This window comes from Pleuronectes platessa, chromosome 3 (assembly GCF_947347685.1).
Source record: "Pleuronectes platessa chromosome 3, fPlePla1.1, whole genome shotgun sequence".
NCBI classification, from domain to species: Eukaryota; Metazoa; Chordata; class Actinopteri; order Pleuronectiformes; family Pleuronectidae; genus Pleuronectes; species Pleuronectes platessa.
In genome coordinates, this window is record NC_070628.1 from 4,870,360 (window position 1) to 4,889,443 (window position 19,084).

Genomic DNA, 19,084 nt, shown 5'->3' on the forward strand with positions numbered 1-19,084 from the left:
TCATTATATATATATATATATATATATATACAAGCATTATATAAATCAAAAATATAGAGTAAATGAAATGAAGAATTTAGCTTAACAGTCACCACAAATAATTAAAAAGACAAAACTGTTAGCCTATTAGCTTCAGTCAGTAGCATAAGGCTTTACCACAGAAAAATCTTTTAATGTCAGATTTTTTAGCCGTTAGCTTTCTGTAACTTAAAGGCTGATACCCAAATGAGAATTGTTTTAAAACAGAAGCATATATTCCTTTAAATGAATTAATTATTTAGGAAGCAAGTAGTTAAGCTAAGCTACCTTTAGCCTGGGGGGTTGCTAGCATGACTTCACAAAAGTCCCATCTTAGCATGAAAAGATTTAGCTCTTTAGCTAGCGCAGCAACATCCAGCTAGTAAATGTTTAATAAGAACTACTCGACTTTCATTCTGTTTTCTGTGTCTTTGACTTCAGGGACATTTAGCGACGACCATTAGCCAACATGGTTAGAGTTAGCAGTCACTGAAAACAGGCGCCAACAAGTCACTTCCTGTTGGGTGAGTATTTTTCTCTTTTTCAAAGAACCGTACGTTAGCTTCCTGCAGCGCGAGATCTGTTGTTACCCAAGTAAATATGAACAACAACAGTTTATTTTAAAAGTTCTTTATCTTAATCTAATGTTAGAGAAAGAAGTAATATAACTATTATTAGCCATTGGCCTAGAGATTAGTTAGCATTTTTAGCTAGGAGATGTCTGATCTGGTAAACCAGCCTGTATTGTTAACCTTCACCAACCATTTATAAAGGTTTTATTAATTTCTAAGAAGTGTATAAAATATCTCGCTGGAGAAAGCACGGCCGTGGTAAGTGAGGCTTAAAATTAACTGAATTCTGTCATTAGCATTGGCTAATGGGAGATACACTTAAATTTAAGCTAGCGTTACATTTACGGCGTTTATTCGTTGATGTTTTTAATGATGTTTATATTTATATTCAGAAAATTTGAAGGTTTGGAATGTTCTTGTTTTAGTTTTGGGGAAAATATCTTGGTACTAGTGAAAAATTTGAAATTAAATAACTGTTTACACTTAGTACCTTTTGTTGATGTAAGATAATTTATAACATATTGTGACTAACGCTGTTTGACAGGCCCCCTGGGAATTTTTGCTTTGGGCCCCAGTAGACTTTAGAATCGCCACCGTGTGTCGGAAACGTGGGTATTTTGTATCATGCAGGATAATCAATAGCGGTACAGAACATTGTGTTGTTACCTCGATTGACTCAAGCTCCAGACATTTCATAGAAGTAGTATTATTTCTTTACGGATTGTTGATGCACAGTGAAGAGTACCAGTCAGTTATGTAGTTTTAACAGACTGGTCACTGAAACTTCATCTTCTTGCTTCCTAAAACAAGCGGTGACTGTTTGTCAGGGCTCTCAAATGTGCTGTTGAGGCATCAAGAAGCTGGAGATGTGCAAACACAGGAAGCTGCAGAGCGAACTGATGCCCATCAACGTACAGTAAGTGCAATGCAGAGATAATGACAGGAAGAATTATCATGTTCCATACGTCACCTTGTCCATGCTAATGCTGATCTTTTACAAAATGGAAAATGTCCTTGTTTGGTGGATTGTTGATCCTCGACTTTATCGCCACCTTCTGGCCCAGCATGCTTGTTTGAGTGTTTGTAGTGTTGTTGTTCTCGTCGTGACAGAGATACCATCAGATATATTTAATGGAGGGGGAAATATCAGATAGAAAAATAGGCCTTTGTTTATAGCAATGTATTCATTTTAGAGGTCGTCTGACAGGCCAGTTTGCCTGAAAGTGGAAATAGAAATGCAATTGTAGACAATGTTTACTCAGGTGTTGTTTTGGGTGTAAAGCTGACAACATCATAGGGGCTTTGCTCTTCTTCTTGGGGCTGATGTGGCTGGATCTGTGAGTAGAGAGCATCTCTGTTGTTGGGAAATCGGATGATGCTATAGAGAATATCATCCTCCTCTGTTGGTTGAGCTGAGATGTTCTCGTATACATGACCAGGGCTTATCTGATGAAGAGACAAGAGAAACATTTTCATTAAATTTTTCTGTATATTTCAAATTCTCTTAATAATCTTTAAACACTAATTAAAAAATATTAAAAACTGAGACGTATTATGAAAATATAGCATGATTTATGTACAGTATGTTTAAAAAATACCATTCATGGAACATATGGGACAATGCATCTCTGTTTCATTAGAACAATGGTTGAAGCTGCTGTTTGGACTCAGTTGAACTCTTTGAATAGATGAGGACGTTTGTTTAATGGAAGAAACTGTTAAAGTTCTCTGCTTTACCTCCTCCAAGTTGACAGAGGTCTCACTTCTAGGAGACTGGATGGAAGTTTTCTTACTTCTAGAGAGTGAAATGAATAGGTGAAGCCCGGTTATTGTGAAAGAGAATGTGAAAGTCATTGTTTTGAAGCAGAGCACAGTGATGCTCACCTAATCCAGAAGAAGACGATGATGGGTATTACAACCAGGAGAAGAATAACGATTCCTATGGCTGCTTGAGTCCTTTTTCTTCTTCTGTGGACAGTGAGCATCTTTTGATGAGAGCTCTTTTGGAGCATTTTAACTTTGCAGGAGTAGTTTCCTGCATGTTCACTGCTGACGGGGTCTAGAACCAGGTACTTGCTTTGTGTTTTTGTCAGATTCAGAGGTTGATTGTTCAAGTACCAAATGTAGTTCATGTTGTCCGTCAGAGGACAACTGGTTCTGCAGGTCAGCGTGACTCTCTGCCCCTCGGTCACCTCCTCAGAAGGACTAAACTTCACTCTCAGATCTGAAAGATGAGATTGGTCAGTTGATTAAAAACGTTTCTGAACAAGTGTCTTCTAAAACAACCCAAATAAGCAAGAAGGGTAAATGGAATTAGTTGGTTTGATGAGTTGTCTTATTATTATTGATAGTAACTCTCTATAGAAAGTATGCAGGTATTTAATCTAAATACTGTACCTACCTGTGACGACCAAAGTCACCCCAGGAACAGCCGACCATCTCCCTGCATCACTTCCTATTCTGAATATGTATTCTGCTGAGTCATTCTTGTTCAGTTTACTGATTGTCAGGATGTGGATGTTCATCAGTTCATGAAACTTAATACGATCTGTATTCCTTGTCAACTCTTCACCAGCTGCCATATCACTTCTCCTACTCTTATACCACGATTTAAACTTCAACTGCTTGTTCTTTGGATGTGAGTATTCACTGGAGATGTTCACTGAGGAACCTTGCAGAGCACAGATCCTCCTGTTGACATAATTCACTGTGAAGCAGTTTGGATCCTGAATACCTGAAAGAGAGATTTTAAACAAATCATCAAATAGTTTATCTTTCTCCCTTTTACAGGCTCTTGACTAAAATCTTTTATGAATTATAAAACAAACGGGCTCATACTCACAAACTTCATCTGAGAACAAGTGCTCTACAGCACAGGAGTAAGAGTCAAGAGAGGAGATTGGAACTGATCGTGGTTCCTGCTCCAATCGTCTATTTCTGTACCATGTGATGGTTTGAGCTTCAGTCTGTGGACAGCTGGTGTTACAGGCCAGTTTGACATGCGCCTTGACTTTAGTCTTTTGAACATGAACTTGTATTTCTGTTGGGAGAGAATAAAACAACAAACTGCTTCTCACCACTTCATCTCTGCCACGTTAATCGAGATGGATTTATAATCTGAGTCAGCAAATAGTTACTGGATAATCACGTCATGATGAGTGAAAATCCATCCATGCTTTCTTTAGGTAATTTGTACACATACACACACACACGTTTCCATTCTTGATCGATTCCTGCCTAACCTAAACCCAACCAGAACTCATATCTCATGGTCCCTAACCAGGACCTCAGTATGACCGGGCTTCAACGTGTAAGGTAACTAACGATCTCTGGTGAAACACTGTAGATCTTTTAAATTGTGAAAACATTATTTAAAGGATTTAGACGTATGGGGTTGGGAGTGTGTTTGTGTAATTATTTGTGAAACTTCACCTCTGGGATATGTGATGGAGCACGGCTCATCTTCTGGTCTCTGCTGATTTGAGCACATTCTGCCTTTAGCATAGGTCACAGTGAAGCAGGCTGATGTGAGAGAAGCTGGACAAAAGAAAAAAGACATTCTGTGGTGAACAGTTTTTCACAACATTACAATTCAAGGCAGCAGGATACGGAGCCACATGTTGTCACTCACCCACTGAGACTTCAGGGGCTCTGAGATGCTTGTAGCCTTTGACAGCACAGGAGTATGTGACTGATTCCTCGCTGCTGATTAGCTCCTGGTACCAAGGAGACAAGTCCTCATAGAGAAACTCTGTGTTCTTGTACCAGATATAGACCACAGGTCTTTCAGTCAGAGGACAACTGCTGCTGCACATCAGTGACACTGTCTGTTCTCCTGTGGCAGGAAACATCTTCACCTGTAGGTCTGAGATGATGTTGAATAAAACAAGAATGAATGCACTGATGTTATTTTTGCAGTAATAAATTAATAATATATAACTGAACCACTGTACCTGCAACAAGGAGCTGAATGACTCTCCCCTGGCATCTGGCATTAACGCCACTACAACAGTAAAAGTTTCTATCACTCTCTCTCAGATCATTGATCGTCATAGTGAAGTCGCTCTCTTCAGATATGTTCACATGTTTTCCGTCTGCAACGATCTGATCTCGAACCTTCTTGTTTCCCTCCCATCGAACAGTGAACCATTTCCTGCTTGATGTGGGACGTTGAGCTGAGCAGTGTAGATCCACTGATGAACCTTTTAAGACACAGATGGTGTTTGCTCCAACCCCTTTTAACAGAAAAGCATTTTTATAGTTCATAACTTCTAGAAGATAAAGTCTACATTAATTGTTTTTGTAAACACTGATTTGCTGTAACATATGTGAAGAGCAGAATATGAGAAAACATTTTGAGCGTCATCTTTTTTTCTTCCAATCAATCTACAATTGACTAATATGCTGATAAACATTTAAATTTCTTACGGTTCAGTTACGATTCACAGTTAGTGTTGTAGAAATAAACGGTCATTCTTACCTGAGATGTACAGGAACAAACCCATGAACACACATTCAGCTCCTGTAGACAACATGGCCAGTGTTGTCTTCAGCTTCTCAACGGAAAGTATTACTTTAAATGAAAGCTCACCAAAAATTATAATTTTAAATGGTAAAAATCTATCATAGAGAAAATAAAAGACTGAAGTCAGAATGGTCTACTTGTCTGTGTGAGACTGTTTGTCAAACCTCAACTTGTTTAAAAAACTGTTTCCTCGTTATTCTTAGTTTAAAAAAAGAGCTCTATGCATTTCCTGTGTTATTTGACTCGCCTTCAAACGTGTTAGATTGTGTAACTGTGGCATCTATATACTGACAGTAACGTCAGTAAAGCTTTGCCTTGCAGAAATGTTCTCACAACCTAAACATAATGTACATGACGTCACAACCACAAACTCACTTGTTTCATTTGTGAGCAGCAATAGTCTCCTAATAATCATGGAGGTGTATTGGATTTAACATAATAAACCTAGAGTTCCATCTCCCATTGCCTTTTCAGAAGTTTCTTAGCTGTTGCTCACATGAAACTAATTTGAAACTAGAATGTTGCTCTGACAGTCCATACCTCCACCAAGGCTAATAAGTATTATGTAATATGTCAAAGCAGCGTGTCCAGTTATTCTCCAGACGGTGGCGGCCACCAGATTGTAGTTTGTTCCACTATATTTTCATAATCAACCAAACCACTTTAAGGCTTCATTTATTATTATAACATGGAATCTCTAGTTTGGTGTTTTGCCACATTGCTGCATTGTATCGTTTTGTGTCGTGCAAATTGCAGCACTATTTGCCATGTGCTTGCACTATCATCCCTAAAGATTTTACCATCCACGCAGTCAGTCAGACCTCAGTTTCAGCTGCAGTTTGTGCTTGTTTGCTGTCACTTGGAATTAACCATATACGTATTGAGTTAAATTTGTGGGAAAAATCCTGTGTGTATTCTTCCTTTGGCCACGTCCCACCCCTCCACAAAATGTCATGGTGTCAGTTCAGTTGGTTTTGTGTAATCCTGCTAATTTACAAACTAAAAACATTGATGATTCATGGCGTTTATTCATTGACATTTATATTGTTTTTTCTATTTACATTAAAAAAATTAGAAGGTTTTAAGGTTCTCTGTTTTATTTTTTGAGAAAAATGTAAGTAATTTGAAAATTTAATGTTTTTACACTTCCTCTCTTTCGTTGTTGTAAGAATTAGAGCTTAATGTTGACGAACTCTGTGGAGGGACCGGCCAAGAATGTTGTCCATGCTAATGCTGATATTTTGCTGATTGAAATGTTTCCTCTGTGTTTTGGCCTTTCATCTAAATGCAAACGGCATTTTAACTCACTGATACAGAGATTGTTTCAAACTCCTTCCAATAGTGCAGATTTTTGCAGAACCTGGTTTCTGTTTTTCTGTGTGTGAAAACAAAACAAAGCATTTGGGAAACGATGATGTCACAGTTTACTTTCGCAAGTGGAGACTGTTGCTTTGTGTTATGAGCATACACCAGAAACAACAACAACAATAGCAGCTGTTTACCAGTGTCAGTAGTTTTGTTAGCAGTTCTTGGTCCAGTTACAAGTGTGCAATTAAATGTAGCAGCATAGCTCCACATTTCAAACATTGACCGGAGCTTGACTTGACCAAATTTACTTGGAACACATTATTCTTCTCTGGTGTTTGGTGGATTGTTTATCATAGACTTTTTCACCACCTACTGGCCCAGCAAGCTCGTTTGAGTGTTTGTTGTCTGCAGTAGTTTAGACAAGGCCTTTGTCTGAAGTGATGTGCAAATTTGTGAATATCCACTAACAGGCCAGTTTGCCTGAAAGAGGAAATAGAAATGCATTTGTAGACTTGTGGTCAATCATGTTGCAACATTAACAAACAAATATTTAAAAAAAAAATATTAGAAACATATTTATTTTTTCTCATTTTCGTCATAAGACTCTTTAATTACATTCAGCATAGCAGGTAACGTGTCAAGGAAATGCCATTACAATCAAAGTAGCCTATTAATACAAACATATAAAATAATGAATATGGTCTGAGGCAGCTTTTAATTTTGAGTAGTCACAAAGTCTGAATCACTTGTAATAACAGATGTTTGCTCAGGTGTTTTTTTGGGTGTAAAGCTGACAACAGCATTGGGGCTTTGCTCTTCTTCTTGGGGCTGATGTGTGTGGATCTGTGAGTAGAGAGCATCTCTGTTGTTGGGGAATTGGATGCTGCTTTAGAGAATATCATCCTCCTCTACTGGTTGAGCCGAGATATCGTCGTACTCATGATCTGGGCTTATCTGATGAAGAGACAAGAGAAACATCTTTATTTACTATTTCTGTGCATTTAAAAGTTTTTTAATGAAATTAACAGATTCCAAACTGAGGTCAAATGAATGGGAGGATTCAATATAGCTGCATTTGCCTGGAATAACCCTTGATGTATATTAAATTAATAACTGAAATGTACTGAGAAAATAAAACATGATTTATGTACAGTATTGTAAAATATAACATTCATGGAACATATGGGACAATGCATCTCTGTTTCATTAGAACAATGGTTGAAGCTGCTGTTTGGACTCAGTTGAACTCTCTGAATAGATGAGGACTTTTGTCTAATGGAAGAAACTGTTAAAATTCTCAGCTTTACCTCCTCCAAGTTGACAGAGGTTTCAGTTCTAGGAGACTGGATGGAACTCTTCTTTCTTCTAGAGAGTGAAATGAATAGGTGAAGTCAGATTAGTGTGAAAGTCATTGTTTTGAAGCAGAGCACAGTGATGCTCACCTAATCCAGAAGAAGATGGAGATGGGTATTACAACCAGGAGAAGAACAACGATTCTTATGGCGGCTTGAGTCCATTTTCTTCTTCTGTGGACAGTGAGCATCTTTTGATGAGAGCTCTTTTGAAGCATTTTAACTTTGCAGGAGTAGTTTCCTTCATGTTCACTGCTGACGGGGTCTAGAACCAGGTACTTGCTTTGTGTTTTTGTCAGATTCAGAGGTTGATTGTTCAAGTACCAAATGTAGTTCATGTTGTCCGTCAGAGGACAAATGGTGCTGCAGGTCAGCGTGACTCTCTGCCCCTCGGTCACCTCCTCAGAAGGACTAAACTTCACTCTCAGATCTGAAAGATGAGATTGGTCAGTTGATAAAGACGTTCCTGAACAAGCTTCTTCTAAAACAACCCAAATAAGCAAGAAGGGTAAATGGAATTAGTTGGTTTGATGAGTTGTCTTATTATTATCGATAGTAACTCTCTATAGAAAGTATGCAGGTATTTAATCTAAACACTGAACCTACCTGTGACGACCAAAGTCACCCCAGGAACAGCCGCCCATTTCCCTGCATCTGTTACTATTCTGAATATGTATTCTGCTGAGTCATTCTTGTTTAGTTTATTGATTGTCAGGATGTGGATGTTCATCAGTTCATGAAACGGAATACGATCTGTATTCCTTATCAGCTCTTCACCAGCCGCCATATCACTTCTCCTACTCTTATACCACAATTTATACTTCGGCTGCTGGTAGGAAGGATGTGAGTATTCACTGGAGATGTTCACTGAGGAACCTTGCAGAGCACAGATCCTCCTGTTGACATAATTCACTCTGAAGCAGTTTTGATCCTGAATACCTAAAACAGAGATTTTAAACAAATCATCAATCAGTTTATCTTTCCGACTTTTACAGGCTCTTGACTAAAATCTTTTATGAATTATAACAGACCACAAACGGGCTCATACTCACAAACTTCATCTGAGAACAAGTGCTCTACAGCACAGGAGTAAGAGTCAGGAGAGGTGATGGGAACTGGTTGTGGTTCCTGATCAGATCGTCTGTTTTTGTACCATGTGATGGTTTGAGCTTCCATCTGTGGACAGCTGGTGTTACAGGCCAGTTTGACATGCCAGCTGTCATCAGTCTTTTGAACATGTATTTCTGTTGGGAAAGAAAAAAAAAACAACTGCTTCTCAACACTTCATCTCTGCCACCTTAGTCGAGATGGGCTAATAACTTGAGTGAGCAAATAGTTACTGGATAATCCCTGCCACATAATGAAGAGTGAAAATCCCTCCATGCTTTCTTTAGTTAATTTGTACAAATACACACACACACGTTCCATTCTTTATCAATTCATGCCTAACATTAACCCAACCAGAACTCATATCTCATGGTCCCTAACCAGGACCTCAGTATGACCGGGCTGCAACGTGTAAGGTAACTAATGATCTCTGGTGAAACACTTTAGATCTTTTAAATTGTGAAAACATTATTTAAAGGATTTAGACGTATGGGGTTGGGAGTGTGTTTGTGTGTAATTATTTGTGAAACTTCACCTCTGGGATATGTGATGGAGCACGGCTCATCTTCTGGTCTCTGCTGATTTGAGCACATTCTGCCTTTAGCATAGGTCACAGTGAAGCAGGCTGATGTGAGAGAAGCTGGACAAAAGAAAAACAACATTCTGTGGTTGAACAGTTTTTCACAAGCTTAACAATTCAAGGCAGCAGAATACGGAGCCACATGTTGTCACTCACCCACTGAGACTTCAGGGGCTCTGAGATGCTCGTAGCCTTTGACAGCACAGGAGTATGTGACTGATTCCTCGCTGCTGATTAGCTCCTGGTACCAAGGAGACAAGTCCTCATAGAGAAACTCTGTGTTCTTGTACCAGATATAGACCACAGGTCTTTCAGTCAGAGGACAACTGCTGTTGCACATCAGGGACACTGTCTTTTCTCCTGTGGCAGGAAACACCTTCACCTGCAGGTCTGAGATGATGTTGAATAAACAAGAATTAATGCACTGATGTTATTTTTGCAGTAATAAATTAAAAATAAATAACTGAACCACTGTACCTGCAACAAGGAGCTGAATTTCCCCCCCATCGCATTTTGTTTGTTTTTCACTAACGTCACTACAACAGTAAGTGTTTGTATCACTCTCTCTCAGATCATTGATCGTCATAGTGAAGTCGCTCTCTTCAGATATGATCACATGTTTTCCGTCTGCAACGATCTGATCTGGAACCATCTTGTTGTTCTCCCATCGAACAGTGAACCATTTCCTGCTTGATGTGGGAAGTTGAGCTGAGCAGTGTAGATCCACTGATGAACCTTTTAAGGCACAGATGCTGTTTGCTCCAACCCCTTTAACAGAAAAGCATTTTTATAGTTCTTAACTTCTAGAAAATACATTTTACATTAATTATTTTTGTAAATACCGATTTGCTGCAACATATGTGAAGAGCAGAATCTGAGAAAACATTTTGAGTGTCATCTTTTTTTCTTCAAATCAATCTACAATTGACTAATATGCTGATAAACATTTTTTTATTTCTTCCGGTGCAGTTAGGATTCACAGTTAGAGTTGTAGAAATAAACGATCATTCTTACCTGAGATGTACAGGAACAAACCCATGAACACACATTCTGCTCCTGTAGACAACATGGCCAGTGTTGTCTTTTGCTTCTCAACAGAAAGTATGACTTTAAATGAAAGCTCATCAAAAATAATAATTTTATATGGTAAAAATCTATCCTGAGCAAATAAAAGACTGAAGTCAGAATGGTCTGCTTGTCTGTGTGAGACAGTTTATCAGATCTCAACTTGGAAAAAATGGTTTCCTCATAAAAGAGTTCTATGCATTTCCTGTGTTATGTGACTCGCCTGCCAACGTTCTAGATTGTGTAATTGTGGCCTCTAGATACTGACAGTAACGTCAGTAAAGCTTTTCCTTGCAGCAATGTTCTCACAACTTAAACACAATGTACATGACATCACAATCACAAACTCACAAGTTTCATTTGTCAGCAGCAATAGTCTCTTAATAATCATGGAAGTCTATTGGATGTAACATAATAAACCTAGAGTTCCATCTCCCATTGCCTTTTAACAAGTTTTTTGCTGTTGCTTACATGAAACTAATTTGAAACTAGAATGTTGCTCTGACAGTCCATACCTCCACCAAGGCTAATAAGTATTATGTAATATGTCAAAGCAGCGTGTCCAGTTAATTATCCAGACGGTGGCGGCCACCAGATTGTAGTTTGTTCCACCATATTTTCATAATCAACCAAACCAATTTTACTCTTCTCTTGTTATTATAACATGGAATCTCTAGATTGGTGTTTTTCCACATTGCTGCATTGTATCGTTTTGTGTCGTGCAAATTGCAGCACTATTTGCCATGTGCGTGCACTATCATCCCTAAAGTTTTTACCATCCACGCAGTCAGTCAGACCTCAGTTTCAGCTTCAGTTTACGCTTGTTTGCTGTCACTTGGAATTTACCTTATACGCATTGAGTTAAGATCGTGGGAGACTTCCTGTGTGTATTCTTCCTTTGTTCACGTCCCACCCCTCCATAAAATGTCATGGTGTCAGTTCAGTTGTTTTTGTGTAATCCTGCTAATTTACAAACTCAAACACTGATTATTTATGGCGTTTATTCGGTGACATTTTTATTGTTCTTTCTATTTATATTTTGAAAATTAGAACATTTTAAGGTTCTTTGTTTCCGTTTTTTATTTTTATTTACTTAATTTTAAGTTATATTATTTACTTAAGTTTCATTGTTCTTTGTTTTAGTGTCGATGGAAAATAAACTTAATTTGATGTTAAAATGTTTTTCACTTCCTTTCTTTCGTTGCTGTAAGAATTATAACATAATGTTGACGAACTCTGTTGAGGGACCAGCCGAGAATGTTGTCCATGCTAATGCTGGTATTTTGCTCAATGAAAGGTTTCCTCTTTGTTTGGGCCTCTCATCTAAATGCAAATTACATTATAACTCACTAATACAGAGATTGACACATACTCCTTCCAATAGTGCAGATTTTTGCAGAACCTGGTTTCTGTTTTTCCGTGTGTAAAAACAAAACAAAGCATTTGGGAAACGATGATGTCACAGTTTACTTCGCACGTGCCGACTGTTGCTGTGTGTTATGACCATACACCAGAAACAACAACAACAATGGCAGCTGTTTACCAGTTTCAGTAGTTTTGTTAGCAGTTCTTGGTCCAGTTACACGTGTGCAGCTAAATGTAGCAGCATAGCTCCACATTTCAAGCATTGACCGGAGCTTGACTTGACCAAATTTACTTGGAACAAATTCTTCTTCTCTGGTGTTTGGTGGATTGTTGATCGTAGACTTTTTTGCAACCTACTGGCCCAGAAAGTGCATTTGAGTGTTTGTTGTCTGCAGTAGTTAAGACAAGGCCTTTGTCTGAAGTGATGTGCACATTTTTGAATATCCACGAACAGGCCAGTTTGCCTGAAAGAGGAAATAGAAATGCATTCGTAGACCTGTGGTCTATCATGTTGCAACCTAAAAAAAAAAACGAATATAAAAAAACATTTATTAGAAATGTAATTTGTTTCTCATTTTCATTATAAGACTCTTTAATTACATTCAGCAAAGCAGGTAACATGTCAAGTAAATGCCATTACAGTAAAAGTAGCCTATTTATACAAACATATCAAATAATGAACATGGTCTGAGGCAGCTTTTGATTCTGAGTAGAGGCAAAGTCTGAATCACTTGCAATAACAGATGTTTACTCAGGTGTTGTTTTGGGTGTAAAGCTGACAACATCATAGGGGCTTTGCTCTTCTTCTTGGGGCTGATGTGTCTGGATCTGTGAGTAGAGAGCATCTCTGTTGTTGGGGTGTTGGATGCTGCTTTAGTGAATATCATCCTCATCTACTGGTTGAGCCGAGTTGTTCTCGTACTCATGATCTGGGCTTATCTGATGAAGAGACAAGAGAAATAATTTTAGTGACTATTTCTGTGTATTTAAAAGTCTTTTGATGAAATTAACAGATTCCAAACTGAGGTCAAATGAATGGGAGGATTCAATATAGCTGCATTTGCCTGGAATAACTCTTGATGTATATTAAATTAAAAACTGAATTGTACTGAGAAAATAAAACATGATTTATGTACAGTATTGTTAAATATTACATTCATGGAACATATGGGACAATGCATCTCTGTTTCATTAGAACAATGGTTGAAGCTGCTGTTTGGACTCAGTTGAACTGTCTGAATAGATGAGGACGTTTGTCTAAAGGAAGAAACTGTTAAAATTCTCAGCTTTACCTCCTCCAAGTTGACAGAGGTTTCAGTTCTAGGAGACTGGATGGAAGTCTTCTTTCTTCTAGAGAGTGAAATGAATAGGTGAAGCCAGGTTAGTGTGAAAGAGAATATGAAAGTCATTGTTTTGAAGCAGAGCACAGTGATGCTCACCTGATCCACAAGAAGATGGAGGTGGGTATTACAACCAGGAGAAGAACAACGATTCTTATGGCGGCTTGAGTCCATTTTCTTCTTCTGTGGACAGTGAGCATCTTTTGATGAGAGCTCTTTTGAAGCATTTTAACTTTGCAGGAGTAGTTTCCTTCATGTTCACTGCTGACGGGGTCTAGAACCAGGTACTTGCTTTGTGTTTATGTCAGATTCACTGGTTGATTGTTCAAGTACCAAATGTAGTTCATGTTGTCCGTCAGAGGACAACTGGTTCTGCAGGTCAGCGTGACTCTCTGCCCCTCGGTCACCTCCTCAGAAGGACTAAACTTCACTCTCAGAACTGAAAGATGAGATTGGTCAGTTGATAAAGACGTTCCTGAACAAGTGTCTTCTAAAACAACCCAAATAAGCAAGAAGGGTAAATGGAATTAGTTTGTTGAATTAGTTGCCTTATTATTATCGATAGTAACTCTCGATAGAAAGTATGCAGGTATTTAATCTAAACACTGAACCTACCTGTGACGACCAAAGTCACCCCAGGAGCAGCCGACCATTTCCCTGCATCACTTCCTATTCTGAATATGTATTCTGCTGAGTCATTCTTGTTCAGTTTATTGATTGTCAGGATGTGGATGTTCATCACTCCATGAAACTTAAAACGACTTGTGTTCCTTATCAGCTCTTCACCAGCCGCCATATCATTTCTCCTATTCTTATACCACAATTTAAACTTCAACTGCTTGTTCTTTGGATGTGAGTATTCACTGGAGATGTTCACTGAGGAACCTTGCAGAGCACAGATCCTCCTGTTGACATAATTCACTGTGAAGCAGTTTAGATCCTGAACACCTGAAACAGAGATTTTAAACAAATCATCAAACAGTTTATCTTTCTCTCTTTTACAGGCTCTTGACTAAAATATTTTATGAATTATAAAACAAGCGGGTTCATACTCACAAACTTCATCTGAGAGCAGGTGCTTTACAGCACAGGAGTAAGAGTCAGGAGAGGTGATGAGAACTGGTTGTGGTTCCTGCTCCAATCGTCTATTTCTGTACCATGTGATGGTTTGAGCTTCAGTCTGTGGACAGCTGGTGTTACAGGCCAGTTTGACATGCGCCTTGACTTTAGTCTTTTGAACATGACCTTCTGTTGGGAGAGAATAAAACAACAAACTGCTTCTCACCACTTCATCTCTGCCATGTTAATCGAGATGGACTTATAATCTGAGTCAGCAAATAGTTACTGGATAATCACGTCATGAAGAGTGAAAATCCATCCATGCTTTCTTTAGTTAATTTGTACAAATACACACACACACGTTTCCATTCTTGATCGATTCATGCCTAACCTTAACCCAACCAGAACTCATATCTCATGGTCCCTAACCAGGACCTCAGTATGACTGGGCTTCAACGTGTAAGGTAACTAATGATCTCTGGTGAAACACTGTAGATCTTTTAAATTGTGAAAACATTATTTAAAGGATTTAGACGTATGGGGTTGGGAGTGTGGTTGTGTGTAATTATTTGTGAAACTTCACCTCTGGGATATGTGATGGAGCACGGCTCATCTTCTGGTCTCTGCTGATTTGAGCACATTCTGCCTTTAGCATAGGTCACAGTGAAGCAGGCTGATGTGAGAGAAGCTGGACAAAAGAAAAAAGACATTCTGTGGTGAACAGTTTTTCACAACTTTACAATTCAGGGCAGCAGGATACGGAGCCACATGTTGTCACTCACCCACTGAGACTTCAGGGGCTCTGAGATGCTTGTAGCCTTTGACAGCACAGGAGTATGTGACTGATTCCTCGCTGCTGATTAGCTCCTGGTACCAAGGAGACAAGTCCTCATAGAGAAACTCTGTGTTCTTGTACCAGATATAGACCACAGGTCTTTCAGTCAGAGGACAACTGCTGCTGCACATCAGTGACACTGTCTTTTCTCCTGTGGCAGGAAACACCTTCACCTGCAGGTCTGAGATGATGTTGAATAAAACAAGAATTAATGCACTGATGTTATTTTTGCAGTAATAAATTAACAATATATAACTGAACCACTGTACCTGCAACAAGGAGCTGAATGACTCCACCCTTGCATCTAGTTTGTTTGTCATTAACGTCACTACAACAGTAAGTGTTTGTATCACTCTCTCTCAGATCATTGATCGTCATAGTGAAGTCGCTCTCTTCAGATATGTTCACATGTTTTCCGTCTGCAACGATCTGATCTCGAACCTTCTTGTTTCCCTCCCATCGAACAGTGAACCATTTCCTGCTTGATGTGGGAAGTTGAGCTGAGCAGTGTAGATCCACTGATGAACCTTTTAAGACACAGATGCTGTTTGCTCCAACCCCTTTAACAGAAAAGCATTTTTATAGTTCATAACTTCTAGAAGATAAATTCTACATTAATTGTTTTTGTAAACACTGATTTGCTGTAACATATGTGAAGAGCAGAATATGAGAAAACATTTTGAGCGTCATCTTTTTTTCTTCCAATCAATCTACAATTGACTAATATGCTGATAAACATTTAAATTTCTTACGGTTCAGTTACGATTCACAGTTAGTGTTGTAGAAATAAACGATCATTCTTACCTGAGACGTACAGGAACAAACCCATGAACACACATTCAGCTCCTGTAGACAACATGGCAAGTGTTGTCTTCAGCTTCTCAACGGAAAGTATGACTTTAAATGAAAGCTCATCAAAAATAATAATTTTAAATGGTAAAAATCTATCATAGAGAAAATAAAAGACTGAAGTCAGAATGGTCTACTTGTCTGTGTGAGACGGTTTGTCAAACCTCAACTTGTTTAAAAAACTGTTTCCTCGTTATTCTTAGTTTAAAAAAAGAGCTCTATGCATTTCCTGTGTTATTTGACTCGCCTTCAAACGTGTTAGATTGTGTAATTGTGGCATCTAGATACTGACAGTAACGTCAGTAAAGCTTTGCCTTGCAGAAATGTTCTCACAATCTAAACATAATGTACATGACGTCACAACCACAAACTCACAAGTTTCATTTGTGAGAAGCAATAGTCTCTTAATAATCATGGAAGTGTATTGGATTTAACATAATAAACCTAGAGTTCCATCTCCCATTGTCTTTTCAGAAGTTTCTTAGGTGTTGCTCACATGAAACTAATTTGAAACTAGAATGTTGCTCTGACAGTCCATACCTCCACCAAGGCTAATAAGTATTATGTAATATGTCAAAGCAGCGTGTCCAGTTATTCTCCAGACGGTGGCGGCCACCAGATTGTAGTTTGTTCCACTATATTTTCATAATCAACCAAACCACTTTAAGGCTTCATTTATTATTATAACATGGAATCTCTAGTTTGGTGTTTTGCCACATTGCTGCATTGTATCGTTTTGTGTCGTGCAAATTGCAGCACTATTTGCCATGTGCTTGCACTATCATCCCTAAAGATTTTACCATCCACGCAGTCAGTCAGACCTCAGTTTCAGCTGCAGTTTGTGCTTGTTTGCTGTCACTTGGAATTAACCATATACGTATTGAGTTAAATTTGTGGGAAAAATCCTGTGTGTATTCTTCCTTTGGCCACGTCCCACCCCTCCACAAAATGTCATGGTGTCAGTTCAGTTGGTTTTGTGTAATCCTGCTAATTTACAAACTAAAAACATTGATGATTCATGGCGTTTATTCATTGACATTTATATTGTTTTTTCTATTTACATTAAAAAAATTAGAAGGTTTTAAGGTTCTCTGTTTTATTTTTTGAGAAAAATGTAAGTAATTTGAAAATTTAATGTTTTTACACTTCCTCTCTTTCGTTGTTGTAAGAATTAGAGCTTAATGTTGACGAACTCTGTGGAGGGACCGGCCAAGAATGTTGTCCATGCTAATGCTGATATTTTGCTGATTGAAATGTTTCCTCTGTGTTTTGGCCTTTCATCTAAATGCAAACGGCATTTTAACTCACTGATACAGAGATTGTTTCAAACTCCTTCCAATAGTGCAGATTTTTGCAGAACCTGGTTTCTGTTTTTCTGTGTGTGAAAACAAAACAAAGCATTTGGGAAACGATGATGTCACAGTTTACTTTCGCAAGTGGAGACTGTTGCTTTGTGTTATGAGCATACACCAGAAACAACAACAACAATAGCAGCTGTTTACCAGTGTCAGTAGTTTTGTTAGCAGTTCTTGGTCCAGTTACAAGTGTGCAATTAAATGTAGCAGCATAGCTCCACATTTCAAACATTGACCGGAGCTTGACTTGACCAAATTTACTTGGAACACATTATTCTTCTCTGGTGTTTGGTGGATTGTTTATCATAGACTTTTTCACCACCTACTGGCCCAGCAAGCTCGTTTGAGTGTTTGTTGTCTGCAGTAGTTTAGACAAGGCCTTTGTCTGAAGTGATGTGCAAATTTGTGAATATCCACTAACAGGCCAGTTTGCCTGAAAGAGGAAATAGAAATGCATTTGTAGACTTGTGGTCAATCATGTTGCAACATTAACAAACAAATATTTAAAAAAAAAATATTAGAAACATATTTATTTTTTCTCATTTTCGTCATAAGACTCTTTAATTACATTCAGCATAGCAGGTAACGTGTCAAGGAAATGCCATTACAATCAAAGTAGCCTATTAATACAAACATATAAAATAATGAATATGGTCTGAGGCAGCTTTTAATTTTGAGTAGTCACAAAGTCTGAATCACTTGTAATAACAGATGTTTGCTCAGGTGTTTTTTTGGGTGTAAAGCTGACAACATCATAGGGGCTTTGCTCTTCTTCTTGGGGCTGATGTGTGTGGATCTGTGAGTAGAGAGCATCTCTGTTGTTGGGGAATTGGATGCTGCTTTAGAGAATATCATCCTCCTCTACTGGTTGAGCCGAGATATCGTCGTACTCATGATCTGGGCTTATCTGATGAAGAGACAAGAGAAACATCTTTATTTACTATTTCTGTGCATTTAAAAGTTTTTTAATGAAATTAACAGATTCCAAACTGAGGTCAAATGAATGGGAGGATTCAATATAGCTGCATTTGCCTGGAATAACCCTTGATGTATATTAAATTAATAACTGAAATGTACTGAGAAAATAAAACATGATTTATGTACAGTATTGTAAAATATAACATTCATGGAACATATGGGACAATGCATCTCTGTTTCATTAGAACAATGGTTGAAGCTGCTGTTTGGACTCAGTTGAACTCTCTGAATAGATGAGGACTTTTGTCTAATGGAAGAAACTGTTAAAATTCTCAGCTTTACCTCCTCCAAGTTGACAGAGGTTTCAGTTCTAGGAGACTGGATGGAACTCTTCTTTCTTCTAGAGAGTGAAATGAATAGGTGAAGTCAGATTAGTGTGAAAGTCATTGTTTTGAAGCAGAGCACAGTGATGCTCACCTAATCCAGAAGAAGATGGAGATGGGTATTACAACCAGGAGAAGAACAACGATTCTTATGGCGGCTTGAGTCCATTTTCTTCTTCTGTGGACAGTGAGCATCTTTTGATGAGAGCTCTTTTGAAGCATTTTAACTTTGCAGGAGTAGTTTCCTTCATGTTCACTGCTGACGGGGTCTAGAACCAGGTACTTGCTTTGTGTTTTTGTCAGATTCAGAGGTTGATTGTTCAAGTACCAAATGTAGTTCATGTTGTCCGTCAGAGGACAACTGGTGCTGCAGGTCAGCGTGACTCTCTGCCCCTCGGTCACCTCCTCAGAAGGACTAAACTTCACTCTCAGATCTGAAAGATGAGATTGGTC

The 19,084-nt window shown here is 38.4% G+C and overlaps 1 protein-coding gene across 1 annotated transcript in view; it reads right to left on the bottom strand.

The window, feature by feature from the left end:
• Window positions 1-13: 13 nt before the first annotated feature.
• Window positions 14-19,084, bottom strand: part of LOC128437572 (uncharacterized) — a 35,331-nt gene continuing 16,260 nt past the window's right edge. The window contains exons 15-17 of the mRNA XM_053419799.1: window positions 18,726-19,065; window positions 13,185-13,242; window positions 14-2,036 (exon numbers count right to left, since the gene is read on the bottom strand). Coding sequence (XP_053275774.1) covers window positions 1,845-2,036; window positions 13,185-13,242; window positions 18,726-19,065 — 590 coding nt within the window. The 3' untranslated portion in view covers window positions 14-1,844. The remainder of the gene's footprint in view (window positions 2,037-13,184; window positions 13,243-18,725; window positions 19,066-19,084) is intronic.